The sequence below is a fragment of the Rhodamnia argentea genome, chromosome 4 (genome assembly GCF_020921035.1).
Source record: "Rhodamnia argentea isolate NSW1041297 chromosome 4, ASM2092103v1, whole genome shotgun sequence".
Classification (NCBI taxonomy): Eukaryota; Viridiplantae; Streptophyta; class Magnoliopsida; order Myrtales; family Myrtaceae; genus Rhodamnia; species Rhodamnia argentea.
In genome coordinates this window covers 17897475-17914502 of record NC_063153.1, presented here as the reverse complement: position 1 = coordinate 17914502, position 17028 = coordinate 17897475, and the positions used below count along the sequence as shown (strand labels likewise).

General features: G+C 39.7%; 2 protein-coding genes and 1 long non-coding RNA gene across 6 annotated transcripts; 2 read left to right on the top strand and 1 right to left on the bottom strand.

The window, feature by feature from the left end:
• Positions 1-901: 901 nt before the first annotated feature.
• Positions 902-6183, bottom strand: LOC115744643 (U-box domain-containing protein 35). Of its 2 annotated transcripts, XM_030679921.2 has the most exons (11): positions 5790-6183; positions 5585-5706; positions 5369-5490; positions 4707-4900; positions 4561-4615; positions 4039-4330; positions 3374-3475; positions 2716-3144; positions 1345-2106; positions 1131-1206; positions 902-1042 (listed from the first exon to the last, which is right to left on the bottom strand). In XM_030679921.2, exons 1-11 carry the CDS (start codon positions 5968-5970, stop codon positions 1035-1037), a joined length of 2343 nt encoding a protein of 780 aa, XP_030535781.1. In that variant the 5' UTR covers positions 5971-6183; the 3' UTR covers positions 902-1034. The 2 variants fall into 2 exon arrangements, with proteins under 2 accessions (XP_030535781.1, XP_030535780.1); XM_030679920.2 differs by lacking the exon at positions 902-1042 and having other exon boundaries at positions 1087-1206.
• LOC125314796 lies at positions 1534-4515 on the top strand. The gene is made up of 3 exons (XR_007198229.1): positions 1534-1670; positions 1736-2121; positions 4057-4515. It is a non-coding gene; the product is annotated as an uncharacterized LOC125314796 (long non-coding RNA).
• Positions 6184-7609: 1426 nt separating the features above from the next.
• LOC115744548 (26S proteasome regulatory subunit RPN13) lies at positions 7610-16942 on the top strand. 3 transcript variants are annotated; one of them, XM_030679781.2, is made up of 13 exons: positions 7610-7754; positions 7833-7920; positions 8012-8071; positions 9783-9821; positions 10140-10214; positions 10305-10371; positions 13741-13822; positions 13947-14065; positions 14161-14184; positions 15484-15578; positions 15658-15735; positions 15822-15876; positions 16602-16942. In XM_030679781.2, exons 2-13 carry the CDS (start codon positions 7834-7836, stop codon positions 16742-16744), a joined length of 924 nt encoding a protein of 307 aa, XP_030535641.1. In that variant the 5' UTR covers positions 7610-7754; position 7833; the 3' UTR covers positions 16745-16942. The 3 variants fall into 3 exon arrangements, with proteins under 3 accessions (XP_030535641.1, XP_048133576.1, XP_048133577.1); XM_048277619.1 differs by lacking the exon at positions 7610-7754 and having other exon boundaries at positions 7773-7920; XM_048277620.1 differs by lacking the exon at positions 7610-7754 and having other exon boundaries at positions 7773-7920; positions 16562-16630.
• Positions 16943-17028: the final 86 nt, after the last annotated feature.

Genomic DNA, 17028 nt, shown 5'->3' with positions numbered 1-17028 from the left:
AAGCACCTTGGTTTCTACCTTTTTATTCTAGTTGATGAAGATACATCAGTAGATGTATGTATATTTGATCAGTCAACTGAGGATTCTAATTTGGTGCAGCCATGAGAATTAGTAGAGAATCAAAACATCAAACCCCGCTCCCATCTAACAGCTTAAGTTTTACATCAATGGGCAGTAGATTACATAAGTTTACATGGTACATGTTCGAATCTCTCGTGGTCCTATAAATTCCCTTGTTTTCTGTTTTGGCCCAAGCCCAACCTACGCGTAAGAGAGAATTTGAGCATTAAGATTGCAAACGACATTTGTATGGAACAATCAAAGTTTTAGATGATGCACTAGTGATGGTTCTGCAATTTTTAAAGAATTTCAAAGCGTTATATAGGTAGCTTGCTCTATGATACTAAATGTGTACTTTGTTGTCAGTGTCTCTTAAGTTGCTGGGCATTCGTTTTCTGAGAGTGTAGGGTTTGTAGATATTGCTTGCAGTTATCAAGAGGTTGTTTTGTATAAATGTAATTTCCCTTGATAATTCCTAATCCAGCCCTAGGATTTCTACTAATAGGAAAATCTGTGATAAGTACTTTGTTGGCATTGTCTCATAGGTATTTATTTGATGCAAAATTTACTAAGTACCTTGTTGGCATTGTCTCTTATGTATTATCTCCTTTAATAGGAGTTATGCAATAAGCAAGCATCTTGTTGCCAATGTCACTTTGTTGTGAGGAGCATTTGGAGAACCTCCTGACTGACAACCATAGATGCTAAGTTTGATATTATTTGTTGTTTTCTACACTGTATAATTGTGTTTGGATAGATAAGCGCTTTTGGCTTTCTAACACTTTGGACTAACAGGACTTATTTTCTAGTCAATACAACTCACAGTAAGAGGCCAGGGAATGTAGTCTGGTCTCTTCAGACTGTGGTAGTACAAATTTGGTGCTACTACAACTTAACCGACAAGCCAGCTTCACATGATTTAGGTGGTCTTCAAATTGAACCCTTGCATTGGTTTCGACATACTCCAAGAAACTTCAGTCTCCTATCATGAAATAAAACAATATCCAGTTCAGATTTGTCTCTTGGATGACGTTAAGGAATGTTGTTGCAGAAGTTTGCTGAGAACTTACTTATTCTTCCTGTGAAGGATGATGTACTTGAGCTCTGACATACAGACTCTGTCAGCTGGGTTTCTGTCATCAAATCCTTAAGAAATATGGGATGATATCAACGTCAAAGCCTTAGCCATCATTCAATCAAAATGAATGGAATGGGAAATTATAGCTGAACATAAATTAAAACCTCATGTTGTAATCAGAATAAATACAATGTACATCTTCTCACCTGACTTGTGCTTGAAATATGACTGCTGCTTGATGATGCTCCTGAACCGCTTGATTGTGTGATGCTGGGCATGGCATCCTCAGCCAGTGCTCTCAGTCTATTAAGTTCAGGTAAAACTACGGTACCTAGATCAGGTCTGTCCTTTCTTCTCAATTCTGCACACTTAAGAGATAACTTTGCGAATGATAACGCCTGTTCAACTGGCCAATCAGGAATTGCTGGATCAAGCGTCTCTGCGAAGTTCCCTTTCTCAATAGCCCGTTCCACAAGATGAGTCAAACCCATTGGGGGCTTTGCCGTTATTATTTGAAGAAGCAAGATCCCAAGTGAGTAGATATCAGATTTTATTCCAAGCATTCCAGTTTGTTGGTATTCTGGATCTATGTAACAGAAAGTCCCGGCCGTTGATGTCATGCGATACTGAGTTACAGTATTGGCTACTGATGGAGGGACAAGCCTGGCCAAGCCAACATCGCTAATCTTGCTGACGTAGTTACGATCAAGCAAAATGTTGCCAGGTTTTAGGTCACGATGCACAAGTGGTTCTGGCTTGGTTTGGTGGAGAAAAAGTAGGCCAGTGCCAATCTCTGCGGCTATTCTGAATCTATGTTGCCAAGGAAGTACTGGGCTGTTTCCTCGTCGGAAGAGACGGTCATCCAAGCTTCCATTGGCCATATACTCATAGACCAAGCAACCATATTCTGGGCAGGCGCCTAGAAGGAGAACCATGTTTGGATGTCGAATGCAGCTTAGTACTTCAACCTGCGTCATCATTGAGTGAATTAGAAGATTCACGACTTTTGTGGTTATGTACGCTGGAATCCCAGACAGGAAAGACGTTTTTAACTTCTGTTTTATCCTCAGTATGAGATCATGAATGTATGGTTTGAATAGAGACTGGTGTGTTACGGTTAAATTTTATTTCTTTTTCGCTTTTTCCCTTAAGAATTTTCCCATATAAGGATTAATTCTTGAGTCCTTGCCTTCGTGAAATAGATCATGATATATTACTTAAAGATCTTGAAACCAAATCTGGTTTTGGCCCTCTATGATGAGCTAGAATTCAAATCAAACTTTCCTATATTCTAGACCTTTCAGATATATCCGTCAGGTATATAGTCATCCTTATAGACATTATTTTAGGTATGTAGGAGATTGTTTTATATGCAATTTCATGAAACAAATATCAACTTAGTTATGTTTTTCTATGCCTCTGCTGACCCCTAGCATGGTCTTAAAATTCTTATTACAATCTTGTATAATGTTCAACGGTTGTTTTCCCTATATTGCTGTGTAGATGTCAATTTGTGACAATCAAACCTCACTGAGTTTCTAGCTGCTAGTATGAATAGTCAAGATGGGACTGCAAACCTCTTGCTGAAACTGTGCTTGTCCCTGTGCCGCATCTGGACGCAAAACTTTAATGGCCACCGGTGTGTGATCTAAGTAACACTTGTAAACTGGTCCATATCCTCCTTCCCCGATCTTACGGGACGCTGCAAAATCCTCCGTAGCTGCTTCAATCTCCTCAATTGTGTATTTCCTGTACCTAATTTCATTCTGTGCCATTGAACTTAGAATCTTCTTTCTCTCCTCAGCTTCTTTGAGAGCTTTCTTTTCGGCAAATATTCTCTTTTGCGCTTCTCGCTCTGCAATTCTCTGAGCTTGTTCAGCTGCTTGAATCGCTGCCACACACTTTGCTTTCTCCTTTTCTGCAATAGCCAATGCAGCTTCCTCAGCTAGTCTTGCCTCTTCTAACCGTTGTTCCTCGTCCATTTTCCAACGATGAAGCTCCCTAGCCTGATAAAATGCCATTAAAACTTCTTTGCAGGCACAACATCATTTTCTCAAATCTAAATACCACATTGTGCTCCTGTGTCTACGGGTTATGTGAGACATGCCACATACTTATATCTATACAGAGGCTCGCATTTGTGTCTACATGCATTGCATCAACATTGAGCTTCTTGGGTCCAAGAATCTGAGATACGATGTCACTTTAATTAGACAAGGTTTAGCTGGCAGGTACCTTTTGTTTTGCTGTGAGGGCTTCCTTGCATGCCGTACTGTACATATCAATCGTTTGCTGAAGCTCGAGCCTGAGCCTTCTCATCTCTGCTTGCACATCGTCCTACAATTTTAAAAGCATTTGCTATAATTCGCTTTTGTTATTTGTGATCCTTTATGAACAAAAGAAGTTTAGGACATAAATCAGAAATCTTAGTTACAATAAGCAGCGTAAGGATCTGAAGATCCGGGATGTTACTCTACTTCATTGCTAGAAGGAAAACCACTATTTGATATTCAGTATGAATCCTGGACTCGAACACTTATATGAGTGTACCTGCTTTCATCACTACCTTGTCAGATGATTCATGACATTGCGGGTGACATGATATAAGCAAGATGCTACCATGTTGACTTCTTTATTGAACTATCATGAAACTCCCAACTCATATAAAGATATGGAATGGGACAAGAAGAATCTTCACTTTGCTTTAGCAGGATATCGACAATAAAAATTCAATAAAAACAGCTTCCTTCTAGGCATGAATAAATAAAGATTGAAGTGATCTTGATTGAGCAGTGACTTGTGTATGTGATGCAAGGCATAACTGAGCCAATGTTTTCTATGTTTTGAAGATGACGACTTGGAGGTTAACCATGTTTTTGGCAGATGAGGTCATAGAGTACCATGTTCTGTGCTGATAGTGACATTCTTCCGCTCTCTGGCGGAGAGGATGAGAAGTCAAGTGGTTGCAAAGTCATATCGAAAGACTTGTTCCCGGAGAAAGATGAGGCAAAACTATTGTTGTCAAAGTCTGAACTGGTGGAAGAAAGCCTGCCGGGTTCCACGTTATCGTAGAGGGAAGGAAGCATGTGATCAGTGCTCGGTCTCCCAGTGCTTACGAAGGATATGTCGCTATCTGTTGAGGACAACTCAAATGATTTATTGGTTGAAGCTCTTCCTCTGGTGAATGGCGACCTGTTTCAGTTCTCAATCAGTTAGTCTTCCCCATTAAAGCACTGTTTTTCTGCCCATCAGGGTGGTGATGGAAGACTCTTGTTCTCACAAGTAATTAGTGTCCCTGTGACTGGTTTTTTGATTCCCTGCACTGTATTTCGTTCATAAATATGTCTCGATTTTTAAATCCATTGGTGCCTTGAGCATGGAATAGGCCAATGAATATGTCAGGTGGCTAGAAGAGAACGTACTTGATTTCTATATCATTCTGAGGATTCCGAGGCATGACGGGAGTCCTCTCAGCGGCTGCAAATAGAAAAATTAGAAATGGTCTTGGTTAGTAATTGTTGAAAAGGTAAGATCAGAGTTGTGGTTTCATGGTGTTGATGGAAAGGACCTTTCGGGATTTGATTATGCATGGGACGACCCTCGTTTGGATTGTTGGACATGTTAGCAGGTTGTGGAGGCTTGGATGGCGGCGCAGAGGTGGCGGATTTCACAGACGATATCTTTCCTTTGGAGATGACATACACAGTACAAAAGTCTGGCACTGCTTTACACACGCTGGTCGGAACATCTGAGGTCTTGAATCTTCAGTCAATAAAGCTTCCAAAGGTTAGCTATCTGGCATATGCACCCTCAACAGCACATTACATACACATACACATTACACACCCTATGCATTATGCTTAATCAAGATTCGCCTATGTAAATATAAGCATATATAGTTTAGGTTTAAAAGCTTGATCTGTTCTGATTTTAATATCACCCTATTATTCGTGAACTAAACAAATTTTAACATATACAGATGATATAGTTCCTGATATTCACCGAGACAAGAAAATACATTTCTTGGTCGAAATATGAAATTTTTGAAGTGACGATCTTTAAATAGTTTCAAAGACATTAGTGAACCTGTACCACGGTCTTTTAATTTGAAATGCTATTGTTGTATAAGAATTGAAGAATAAATAGACAATAAAGTGTTAGAACTTGCAGTCTCGTGCTAGTGAGGAAGAGATAAAATTCATAGGGAGGTCTTGTTGTATCAAGAGAAACCTGAAGAGGCCACTTTTAGAGGGAGCTCCAAGCACCAGAATATCGAGGGGAGTTGCATTGACGAAGTCCACTATGCCCTTAGCGATGTCTGTGTCCTCCACAATGAGCTCGTTGCATCGTATCTAATGTCACCATAACATTTGCTTTAGCACGCGAAAAGCTCGAAATCACAGATGCAAACGCTATGACGAACCATCCAGGAGTGTTCCGACTTACCTCCTTTCGAGTACAAAAGCAACGGAAGGGAAGGAACATTTCCTTGGCTTGGCTCTCACCTTGTTGCCTGTACGTTCTCGCCACTTCATCGTTCACGTCGGAGATGGCGACATGGCTGCCCACTGCACGCGCGTTCCATTATATTTCAAAAACCAAAGAAAAAGCAGGAGATGAAGAAGAGAGATGGATCAGGGAGGGCGGTTACTTGGAGTGGGGATGGAGGAAGCTCCGGTTTTGATGTGGAGGAGAGTTAAAGCTTGGCCGCGGGAGAGGAGGTGATCGACCGTCCATTTGAGGGCGTGCTGGCTCGCTTTGTCCTTGTCTATGGCCACCGCCACGTTCTCCTCTCTCTTGCGTTCTCCGTTGTTGCTGTTCCTTCTCGCCATATCGGAAGCACCTGCTATTCTTCCTTCTTCCTTCCAAATGCTTCTCTTCTGATGCAGAGATATCTCCAGAGCCTGCTCCTCACACTGCTTTTATCTACTACTCCCCGGACATTCAATGTACAATGAAGAGCATTAGCAGGAGAGCGTGTTGAGGTTGGCCCTTGATGAATGAAGGAAAGGAAGAGCCAAGGCAACAAAACGCCGGGCGAGCTAACAAACATGAGCAACTAACTTAACTGACAACTGTTGTGGCTGTGTCCAAATTAGGGGTTGGTGGTTTGTCAGCGGCCACCACCTTCTAATTTTAGACTTGCGCGTCAAAGGCTGTTTCTACAATGATGCAGATGCAGATGCAGATGCAGTCCCTCGCTCGTCCATTCCCCATGGACGACCCAACCCTCCCTTTGACTGCCTTCACTTGACCCTTCTGGAGTATCATCACGTTGACAAAAATTCCATGCACGTGTGCTCTGCTCGCATCTTGTCCACATACTTTTTTTCTGGTTGACGTGGCACACGCCATATCATCAATCGTGTGGGCAAAAATTAAGGAAAGCATAATGCAGTGGAAATCACATTTCGATGAAGTTGTATGGTTCTAGGGAATCAAAGAAGAAAAGAAATTCATTGAAGCACCTCTCCACTCTTACTCCTCACTTGGTGGAGCCTTCTCCTTTTACTAGTCAAATCATTTTTGTCGACTCTGCCCACAGGTCGTGACATGACAATGACACAGCAAGCCTCACAAAGGTTCATTTGTCAATTTGTAAGGTTTTCATATCAAGGGTACACCTATTCCGCAAAAATAATAAATAAAAATATCAAGGGTATACCTATTTCGCGAGAAAACAAAATCTTTTCTTAAAAAGTGCGCATTCATATAGCTTACAAAAATGAATAGATAAAAATTATTTTCATCGTCCAGGAAAATATTTAAAGGTAGATTATTATCAATATTGAAAATATTTTTTATTGATTAATTATTTCAAATGATATAATTAAATTATTTTTGGGATTATAAACTATTAATTTTTCGCAAAAACAAACTTAGCCTAAAATCTAAGTACATGTATCACAACCTTGTCTCTTTTGCAGCAATTTTGAATATTAATAATCTGATGTTTCAACTTAACCTCTTTCTTTGTTGCACTGTAGCCACGAGATGCTTTAGATCAATTTTTTTTTTATATCAAATTAATCTCATTACAGAAGGCAATCCATTCACATTTTGAAACTCAAGATTCGAGAGAAATTATTTCCACGGCTGCTGAGGGCATGCAATTTCAATTGACAGATGTTAGAAAAGAAGGATGCTTTGCAATTTCATCATTAGGGATTTGATTTTGAATGAGCTTTTTCCCTAATTAGCCATGTTTAGACATCTATGATGAAGCCTTACTGTTAAATGTTTAGCTGTTTAATTAGGGCGACGTTTCGAACGAAAAATTAGGGCGACCTTTGGACCAAAAAAAAAAAAAAAGTTAGGGCGACCTTAAATATAAAAAATCCGTAGGTTTTTATATTTTAAAAAAAATACTGGAGATGTTTTAGCATAACAGTCCAAAGTGCAAAAAAAAAAAAAAAAAAAAAAAGGGTAAAAGCCCAAAAAGAATAATAAAAAAGAAAGTCGCCACGCTCGTATTTAAGATGCAAACGGTATGCCGGCAGGCCATTTTCCATCTCTCTCTCAATTCGACCATCGGAAAACAATAAATCTGCTCTCCAATCTATTTGAGCCCTAATCAGCATTCCTTTGGCCGTATATCCCTCTTCTGTCAACCAAAGTTCGTTCTTTTTGCTCTTTCCTTTTGGCCTTGGTGATTTGGCGGCGTCTCTCTGACTAACACTTGATTACTGGTCAGGATGCTGGAGTTTCGCGCCGGTAAGATGCACCTCGAGGGGACAACAGTTGTCCCCGATGCTCGTAAAGGCCTCGTTCGCATAACCAGGGTATGTATTCTGCTTTGTCTTTCACCAGATCATTTGCTTATAGTTGTTCAAATTGGCGTCTTTTTTTTTTTTTTTTTTTTGTGTGTGTCAGGGTGAAGAGGGACTGACGCATTTTCAGTGGTTTGATCGCGCTCAGGACGTCCTCGAAGACGTATCCTGTCCTGTTTTTGATTTACATGTAGTGAGCTATACCTAAATTGGTATTCTCATGTACCGTGGTGAAGAATTTGTTAGTGGGTCTTTAGGAACTTTGGCATGCCCTGTGATTGATCCAGTTTGGTTATTTTCCCCTCGTCTGATGCTTGCATTCGAATCTTTTGGATTGCCCATATGGCCCCCTGCGCTCATCTTCATGCAGTTACATCATTTAGCTTGTGAGTTCATGACCCGTTTAGGTACATTTGTCAAGGCAATTCTAATCTCAATTGGCTCATCTAGTTCTCCGTTTACGGCTTTCGGCGATTTTCAGAAGGTACCTGCCTATGTTATTGGTTCATACGTACGTGCATGCTGTACACGTGATTGCGCACATCCGGCACACGGGGCAATGTTGGAGTTGGTTACTTATGATCTTTCCACTGTCTAAAGTATATTAATATTCACGAATTCATTGCCCGCTGGCCTCGAACACCGAGATCATCTCAGAAACTAGTCTGCAGAGGTGTTTTTACTCACCTCTTGATCTTTTGGACGAACATTTTGGTGGTGCGTTGTTTGCTCCGTAGTATTCATTTTAGTGCCAAGGGAATTTTCTCTCCTAAACTGGGATGGGTAGAGAAATAATAAGAAGAAAGCGAGGAGAGACTTTTAAATGTTGATGGCTGCTGACTGCAGTAAGGAGTGTGGAATAGCATTACTTTGGTCATTTTGTCATGAAAATGTACACATCATGTAGAAACGTTTTATGCAGATTTTGGTTCATTCTTCTTGAGCAAGTGTATCATTTCTTTGGTATATCCAGATCCCAGATCTTGTTGGAAGCGCCAACATCATGTCGTTGTTGCCAGAGTGAATGCTCTATCTGCATCTCTGCTGGAAAGATTGGACATATTGAAGGAATTCCTTGTTTTCAATAATGAATTTGAAGTGTTTATTATGCAGAAGTGTACGGTTACATTATAATGGTTTGCCTAAGCAATGCTTCTCTACCAAGTAAGGAAGGAAGTGAGAATTTGAAGTTAACAAAGACTATTGCTACAGCTGGCACTTTTTATAGCTAATGGTAATGTTTGGCAGTGTCTTGTCATTAATTTTAGTAGTTTATTGAGTCATGAAAAAAGGACATAAATGGAAAGGTGAACTGAAGACTTAAATCTGTTTACTGTACAGTGAGACAGTCCTGTGTGTGAAAAAATCATCTCATTAATGACAGTTAGATCTTCATAATGCTGTTTCCACAGTATCGACAAATTTCAGAGGCTATTGGCAGTTCTCTGTGAAGTTTTAGCGACGGGTTCAGTAAAAACAGCAGAGCAGGCATAATGCACTGGACGGTTGAGTAGATTAACAAATAGTCAGCTCTTGGTGTGTCTTGGGTGAAATAACTGTGAACGGTAATTGCTTTCCGTTTGCACATGCTGTTGGCTGTGAGGATATTGTCTATGGAAGTTTATCTGGAAAGAGAGTTTTATAGGTTGCACCCATGTTCTGTGTGACTTTTTTGCCTATAACAACCAAACCAGGAAATCCCGTCATTAATTGATAATTAGCTCATAGTTTCATGTGTGCCGATTCCTTTTCATCCGTTTTCTTCCTTTGTTTGTCTTCGTCACTTTAGTCTTCAGCATTGTCATTACATGGTTGCTATTCGTCCATGGTCTGTCTATTCGTTTTTTGAAGTTTCTTGACGAAGTGTATCTTAGGATCAGATTATTTTTCCAGAGGAAGCAGTGTTTGAGAAGGTATTCTAGTTCTCTTAACCTTTTTCAAGTACTCCTACTCCTCCTCCGCCTCCTTCCTTCCCCCTTTGCCCCTCTTTTTAAAAGCTGTAATTTGGTTGAAGGCCGCACCTTTGTGCAATGATTAAGGCTGCCCCCAGTATTGAAAAGGGGCTGCTTCTTTAGAATACGGCAGTTCGTCTGGGTGCAGTTGACCCTCCCCAGACATTGCAACGCAGGGATTCTTGTGTGTGGAGGCTTTTCTCATTACATTTGTAATATAGAATGTTTGATGACTTTGTTATGCAGTAGTCTTATACTCTTTCTGGTACGACATGTTAGGTAAATCAAGCTTCAGGGAGGGTTTACATCTTGAAGTTCAATAGCGATGACAGGAAGTTCTTCTTTTGGATGCAGGTTCCTTAATGTCATTTCTTTCTTTCTACAATAACCCATCATGAAAATTCACAATTTCTTTAGATGAGCATGGATTACTTTTGCTTTCAGGAGCTAAATGCTGAAGTTGATGAACAATTATGTAACTCTGTCAACTTCTACATCAACCAACCGATTGGTATGTGCTTTGCTAGTCCAGATTTTCTATATTAGTATCTATCTAGCTTTATTTTGCAGTTATTACTAGCCCCAAGACAATATATATGTGGGTACATATGGACCTCTCTAAATGTGACCGGTTGGGCAAGCCCTTGGTCCTATATTAACTGTTCTTGAGGTTTCTGATTGTAAACCTTTGACAATGTCATCTCCGTGAAACAATAGTATCAGCTTATGGATGTCAACATCCATAATCCATGGCTACAAAATTAGATTTGACATTTTTTATCTGAAAAATTTGTGAGTTAGTGTATTGTTAGACATTATGTGATCAGGCGTTATTGCAGTTGGAGATAGAAAGAAAAGGAGCTAGGGCTTGGTATAATGGTGTCCCTATCGAAGGGTTGGTCTATTTGGAGTGACTTCTGTTTTTTCTTTAAACATTTTTCGTTTTTCAGATTTTGCTGCTTTCACACTCTGAATTTATTTAACGTGAAAAACCTGGGATTTTCAATGTATGCACGTGTAGAATGATACATAATGTTCTTTTGATATTTTAGTTGAAATCTATATAGATAAACTTGTATTCTGCCATTAAATGTGGGATATTTATGACAAGTTGTTATTGCCTGTTAATAGATTATAGGACTCAACTGTTAAGGGGAGTCTGGTAGGAGTAACTTGAGTGAAGTGAAACGTTTGGGAGGGGTTTGATCCTTCCTTAGGCCTATCCTGACCAGTTCTTTCTTATTCGGTCGATTTCCTCAACATTGTCTTTACTGTGACGACTAGGTCCTCGAGTCAATTAAATAATATTGTTTAGTATAAACAGTGTTGTTCGTTGAAAAGAAAAAAATATATAGCGTATGAATAACAGTAGTAATCGAACTAGTTTGAAATGGAGAATTGCGAGTATCTCCATATTCACCACGTTGTATCAAAATGCATGAAGACTAGAGAGATATTTTGCTTTTAACTTTTAGTGAGGTAATTCTAATTACGTATAAAATTACAAGTAAATAGTGTATCGAAAAATTGTCAATAAATAATGAACAATAAAGACATATTTCTTGAAAATTTTCAGGTAATCAATTGATAAGGAAGAAATAGATATAAGTCTTGAGCATTGCATTGGTCTCTATGCTAGTTTTTAAGAGACAGTAAAAAGTAGGGAAAAGCTTTTTCTTTTAAGTTCAGGCAAACGGAGGGATGAGGAGGGAAGAGAAAGGATTAGGAAAAGACAATCTTGTTTGGAGGGAAGGAGAAAGAGGGAAATAAAATTAGAGAAAGGATTAGAAAGGATTATGAAAATAATGGGGAATCTGTTAAGCTATTTTTTGTACATTTTAATCCCTCAAAATCCATTCAAATATGGAGGGGTATGAAGGCAAGTTGTATATTGATAAACAAACCTTTTCTTCTTTCTCACTTATATTTACATTTATTCCAAAAACATAGCAGGATATTCATGTCACATTCTTTATGTTCTTTCCCTCACGAGCATTCAAACAACACTGTAGCTCAAACATTTCAAATTATTTTTCTTCCCTCATAATTATTTGAATCGCTTCTTTTCCTTTCTAATCACCCCTACCAAATATAGTAAATTCCTGGAGGCCTTAGTTTGTTGTAGAGTATATATTCTGGATAGAGGGGGGAGTAAAACAAGAACCAGTGATTGGCAGTGTAGTCAAAGACGTAAAAGGTGAGCGTCTGCTCGATCAGGCGAGGTGGGCATCAGCTTTTCGTTTCTAAGAATGCAAAGCGATGCACATTTGCTCATGAAAGCAAGAAAGCGACGGGGACTGGTAGTGTCGTCAAAGGTGCAAAAGGTGAGCACCTAGGCAGTCAAGCAAGTCAGTGTGTCAGGTTTTGGCTTCTGAGAATGCAAAGCGATGTGCATTCACCAAGTTGAGTGCCTTTTGCACTTAAGCCATCAGGCACAAAGCTTTGCTGCCCTCGCCTGACCCAAAACAGGCTAAAAAATGTTATTTTCATACCAAAGACTTTTTAAGACAGATTTTGGGAAAAGGTTCAGCCGTAGTGAATGGTCAAGAAAGTACTTTTAAGACTAAAGAATTTTTCGACTTGAATAGAAAGCTGGAACCTGTCTCCACTGCTACAGCCTATAGCATAGTCACCAGAAGAAAAGACCAAAGTCACAGTACCCCAACTCTCACTTTTCTTGTGTGTTTGATTCTCTTTCTTTCTCTAGCTTCTCTGCTCAGTTTATTTTCCTTTCCTTTTGTTGTTACTGAGCTATGTTTTTCGATCTTTTTTTCGATACCAATAGTGAATGTATATTTTTCTGGTAGACATTATTTTACTATTAAATTGATATAGTTGAAATGTTCATCTCTGTTAAAAACTGTTATTACTTATAACTTTTAATTAATGTGCTTGCTTCACTCAGGCGAGCACTTTTTTTTTTTTTTTTGCACTTTTGGCCTGAGGCGTTTTGTGGCCTAGTGCCTGAAGTGTGTCTTTTGGCTTTGACTACACTGGCGATTGGCCTCTACCTGGATATTCGGATTTGCTCATTTCTCTTGAAATATAGATTTTTCTGCATTATGAAACAAAATTTAATGGGCTAGTTGAGTTGGCAATATATATTAATGTAAGGCTGTGGTTAACTGTTGGCTTCAGGGACCTTAGTTACTTAATCTTTATAGGTTAATTTATCTTTAATTTCATATCCCAGAGTATGATACAGAATATGTGTCTATATTTAGTGATTAATCACGTAGTTCTAGTGACCACTATAAATTACGGGGTACTTCTTTGATCAATTGATGGAACTGGACAGTGGCTGTAACCATGGCAAGAGAAATCCCTCACATTTTATCTTGTTCCTGTACGCTCTAGCCTTGATTTTAATTCAAACCAAGATCTCCTTCTCCTCTTTCCTCTCTTCTTTCCATCTTTAATTGTTCTTAGGTTCTACATGTGTGTAGCCAGCTTTAAAATGGCATGAACATGTCTCAACCCTCGATTTACTTTTTATTGGCATCATCTAATAACGGTTTTGCTGAGAGCATTGCCAAAGTCGTGTAGTTACATTTTAGATGATGAAATAATGCCATATGGTGGTGCCCTTGGTTTGCCTATAGGTGGCATTGCTCTCCACCTAACTACTTATCTTACACATTTTCGGGCAACTGAGTTCTCATGTAAAGTGTGTGTATGGTATTTACATGCTGCGGTTTGAGTAAATGTCAGCATCCGCTCCCTAACTGCTTGGATTTATTTTCTTTCTATGCGAGCACTATGCATTTCGTAAATCGTTAGTCCTTTTTGATCAATTCTTCTCAGAGAATCAATTTGTCCGATTCTACAGATTTCTTGGTAATTATTAAGAAAGTAAATTAATGCCTTCTCTGTATGATAGAGCTCCCTGCTGAAGATGGGCCTGAGGAATCTGTTCCTCTTCAAGACTCTGAGGATATGGTTGAAGATGACATCTCATCAAGGTAAGCTGTCCATGCTTTGTATCTTCCTGCTGTACTAAAAGGAGTTCAGTAAGGCTGATCAAGCTACCCTTGCTGGATCTTTGTTTGTGATTGGTTTTATGTAGCTTACATTTATCATTTACAGAGCTGGAAACTTGGTTGGTCCCAGTTTGGGTGCTGAAGCAATTAGTGATGTTAGCTCCTCTGCTGGACCAGTGAAATTGGAAGACTTGCAAAGAATTCTCAGTAGCATTGAACCTGGAGGTGTAGGATCTGTCCTTAAACAAGTTTTCCTGGGGTTTTTGTTTTCCTTATTCTTCTTGTTGCTATGAGCTCTTATATCCGTTCATGATCTGCAGATAATGCTGGAGATCCAGATGGAGGTGAATGTTTTTCCCCCTTATGACTTGTCAGTGAAAGTTATTTGTGCTAACAGCTCTAATGGTCCTTACAAGTAGAAAGTCAGCTATAGTGTTTGATGTGGTACTTTTTGTTTGCGGCCATTGCATCCGTCATTTCTGAAATTTACGCTAAGATTTAGTATTTTTAATTTGGGTTACCTGTGTTTCTTTCTGGAAAGAGACTGAACAATAAGCTGATATTTGCAAAAGTTAATCCTATACTCCTTTTAAGTTAAGTCCCTGCTTTTGGATATTGTATCAGAAAGTTAGGGTGGAGGAAGGCAGTCTGGCTACTTAACTTATGGTACTTAACCACTTAGGGTGGGTTTGGTTCAGCTTTTCCAATGTGCATTGGGGAAAATGTAGGGCGTTTGGCAACCATTCTCAATGGGCTTTGGGATGAAAGGTGGCCTTGGGAATGCTGAGTAAGGATTTTTTCTTCAAAAAATATCCTCACTTTTTCTTTCAAATTCCGATTTTGTCCCTTATTTTTTATATAAAAAATGAAAATAAAATAAAATAAAATGAAACCCGAGGCTGCCGGCGAGCTAGATCTGGCAGGCCGGAGGCTGCGCCCGTGGCCGCCAAGGGTCGTGGGACCCCCGGCGAGGGCTGCCTGGGGCGGCGTGACCCCCAACGGCCATCGCCTGGGCAGCATGAGCCCAAGCGATGACTGTTGGGGGTCGTGTGACCCAGGCAACCTTAGCCGGGGGTCACCCGACCCCCCGGTGACGGCCGCCTAGTGTCACATGGCCCAGGCGACCATCGCTGGAGGTTGCCTGACCCCTGGCGGCCTCAGTTGACCGTCGTCGGCACCAAATCTGGCTTGCCAGTGGCCACCGGCCTTTGCCCTAGGTTTGATTTTCCTTTTTATATTTTTTAATTATATTTTGTTTAAAAAGAAATATTGTAAGAAAGCTCATTTACAAATTTTTCTTGCCAAACACTAGTTAGGCCAAAGTTGCTTTTAAAGTATTTTTACCAAACGTTATTTGCATTTCTCCAAAGCCCCTTAGGCTAAAGGTATTTGCATTTCCCCAAAGCCCATTTGCAAAGTCGAACCAAACCCACCCTTAGTCATGTAACTAGTGGATCAGTCAGTGAGTTCTGCCCTTTGACAGCTTTATGTTTATTTTCTCTGCCAGGCTGTCTATATTGGCACCTTGTTTAGAATTTTGATTGGGTTAATATGTGCAACAGCATACAAAGGCCTGACACAAACCCTTATCTCGTCTTGTCTTGATAATTTAGAACCTGTCATTTCTTGCTTTATCACGATAGGGTTCGGGCTTGGGGACATTTTGAAGCCAGACTTGATCATGCCATTGATAGGCACATTGCCAGTGGAACAGCGGTTAGCTTCATACTTACCTGAGGTACTTGTGATCCTTACATGTTGCTTCTTTGTTCTCTTTTTCTGTTTAGACACCTCTTGTGACTGTCATGAGTTTGCAGGGGCAGTGGTCTGCTGAGGAAATTCTGGAGCTGTTTCAGAGTCCTCCTTTTCGCCAACAAGTGGATTCCTTCTCTTACGTGAGAATTTTGGAGTATTTTTCGTCAGTTCAGACGCTTTCAGGAGATTATCGAAATGTAGTTGATTCTCGTGTTCTTGATCACAGGTGCTTCGTACAGGACAGATAGATCTGTCTCAGTTTGGGATTGACTCAACCAAATGTAAGTACTCCTGTAGGGAACTTTTGGTCTAACTCCATGTTGAAGTTAACGCAAAGTGCAGGTTGTTTCACCTCACGTTTTTAGTTGCAGCTCATCTAGAATTTGCTTGGGTTCTTTGAGTTTGAGGGATATAGGATGGAAGAATAGTTAGACAAAACGTTTTGGCCATGTTAAGAAAAAGTAAATTCCCTACTTCTGGACGCCAATATTTGCATAACACTACCTTACGAAACTGTTAAAGGTGCCTTAATAAGGCAATTTGTTGAGCTTCTTTTTAATGTGCTTTGACTTTATTAAAATCTGTAATTCTTTCATTTTCAAAGTGTTTCGGAAAATGTTATTTCCACTTTAGTTGACTAGTGCCCTATCAATTTGTCCTAAGTTTTGGCTTTTGTGAAAGAGGGAAAATTTTTGGATATTTAGGTTTTGAGACAGTCATATCAAGTTGTGAAAGCCATATCCTCTTCTACTTGTGCATGCATAATTAGATACAGTTTGTTCTGATCCTCCAGGTCTGATCTATGTGTGTTGGAGCAGTTTCGTCCTTTCTTTTTTATTTATTTGTTGATCAGACTTTTGAAGGAGTGTTAAGGCAAAAAAAGCTTTGCCTATGTGAAGGACATGTGAATTTGGATTTGCATGAAATTCAGTCGTGACTTGATTTGATATCTGCCTCCTCTTTCAGTTGTACAGGCACTTAGATAATGTGTCCTCTCTTCTTGCAGACAAGTTTACTGTTCTTTCTTTTCTCGAGGCTCTTGAAGATTCCGTGTCTAGATCAAGTGACTCAGATGAATCAAGGCGTGATGACAAGAACTTGAGATCTCAATCTTGTAATCAGAACGATCCCATGGATGAGGCACAATAGTGCTGCACCTTCTTGATTTACTTGATTGCTCCATTTTGTTGGGTTGATAGAAGAACTCCCCATTTTTAGCTAGAATGAAATAGCCAAATCATTGCGAGTAAAATTTCATGCATTGACTATTGTAGAAAAGATGGCATTGGAGTTACTGTGTTGGTTGGGGGTACCTTACACTATTTCAATACAAGAAATTTTGAGGGATGCCCGTCCTATGTTTTAACTTAAAACTCCTGTGAGTGCGATTTGAAGTTCCAACAAAAAAAGAAAGTGCCGTCATTTGTTTTTTT

Excerpts from the sequence above, each read along its gene's own strand:
- LOC115744548 (XM_030679781.2), top strand. The coding sequence starts at position 7,834 with ATGCTGGAGTTTCGCGCCGGTAAGATGCACCTCGAGGGGACAACAGTT. Across the intron at positions 8,072-9,782 it reads CTCAGGACGTCCTCGAAGAC|GATCAGATTATTTTTCCAGA; the intron begins GTATCCTGTCCT and ends AGTGTATCTTAG. Across the intron at positions 15,736-15,821 it reads AAGTGGATTCCTTCTCTTAC|GTGCTTCGTACAGGACAGAT; the intron begins GTGAGAATTTTG and ends TCTTGATCACAG.
- LOC115744643 (XM_030679920.2), bottom strand. The coding sequence starts at position 5,970 with ATGGCGAGAAGGAACAGCAACAACGGAGAACGCAAGAGAGAGGAGAAC. Across the intron at positions 5,707-5,789 it reads TTCCTCCATCCCCACTCCAA|TGGGCAGCCATGTCGCCATC; the intron begins GTAACCGCCCTC and ends ACGCGCGTGCAG. Across the intron at positions 4,616-4,706 it reads GCATAATCAAATCCCGAAAG|CCGCTGAGAGGACTCCCGTC; the intron begins GTCCTTTCCATC and ends TTCTATTTGCAG.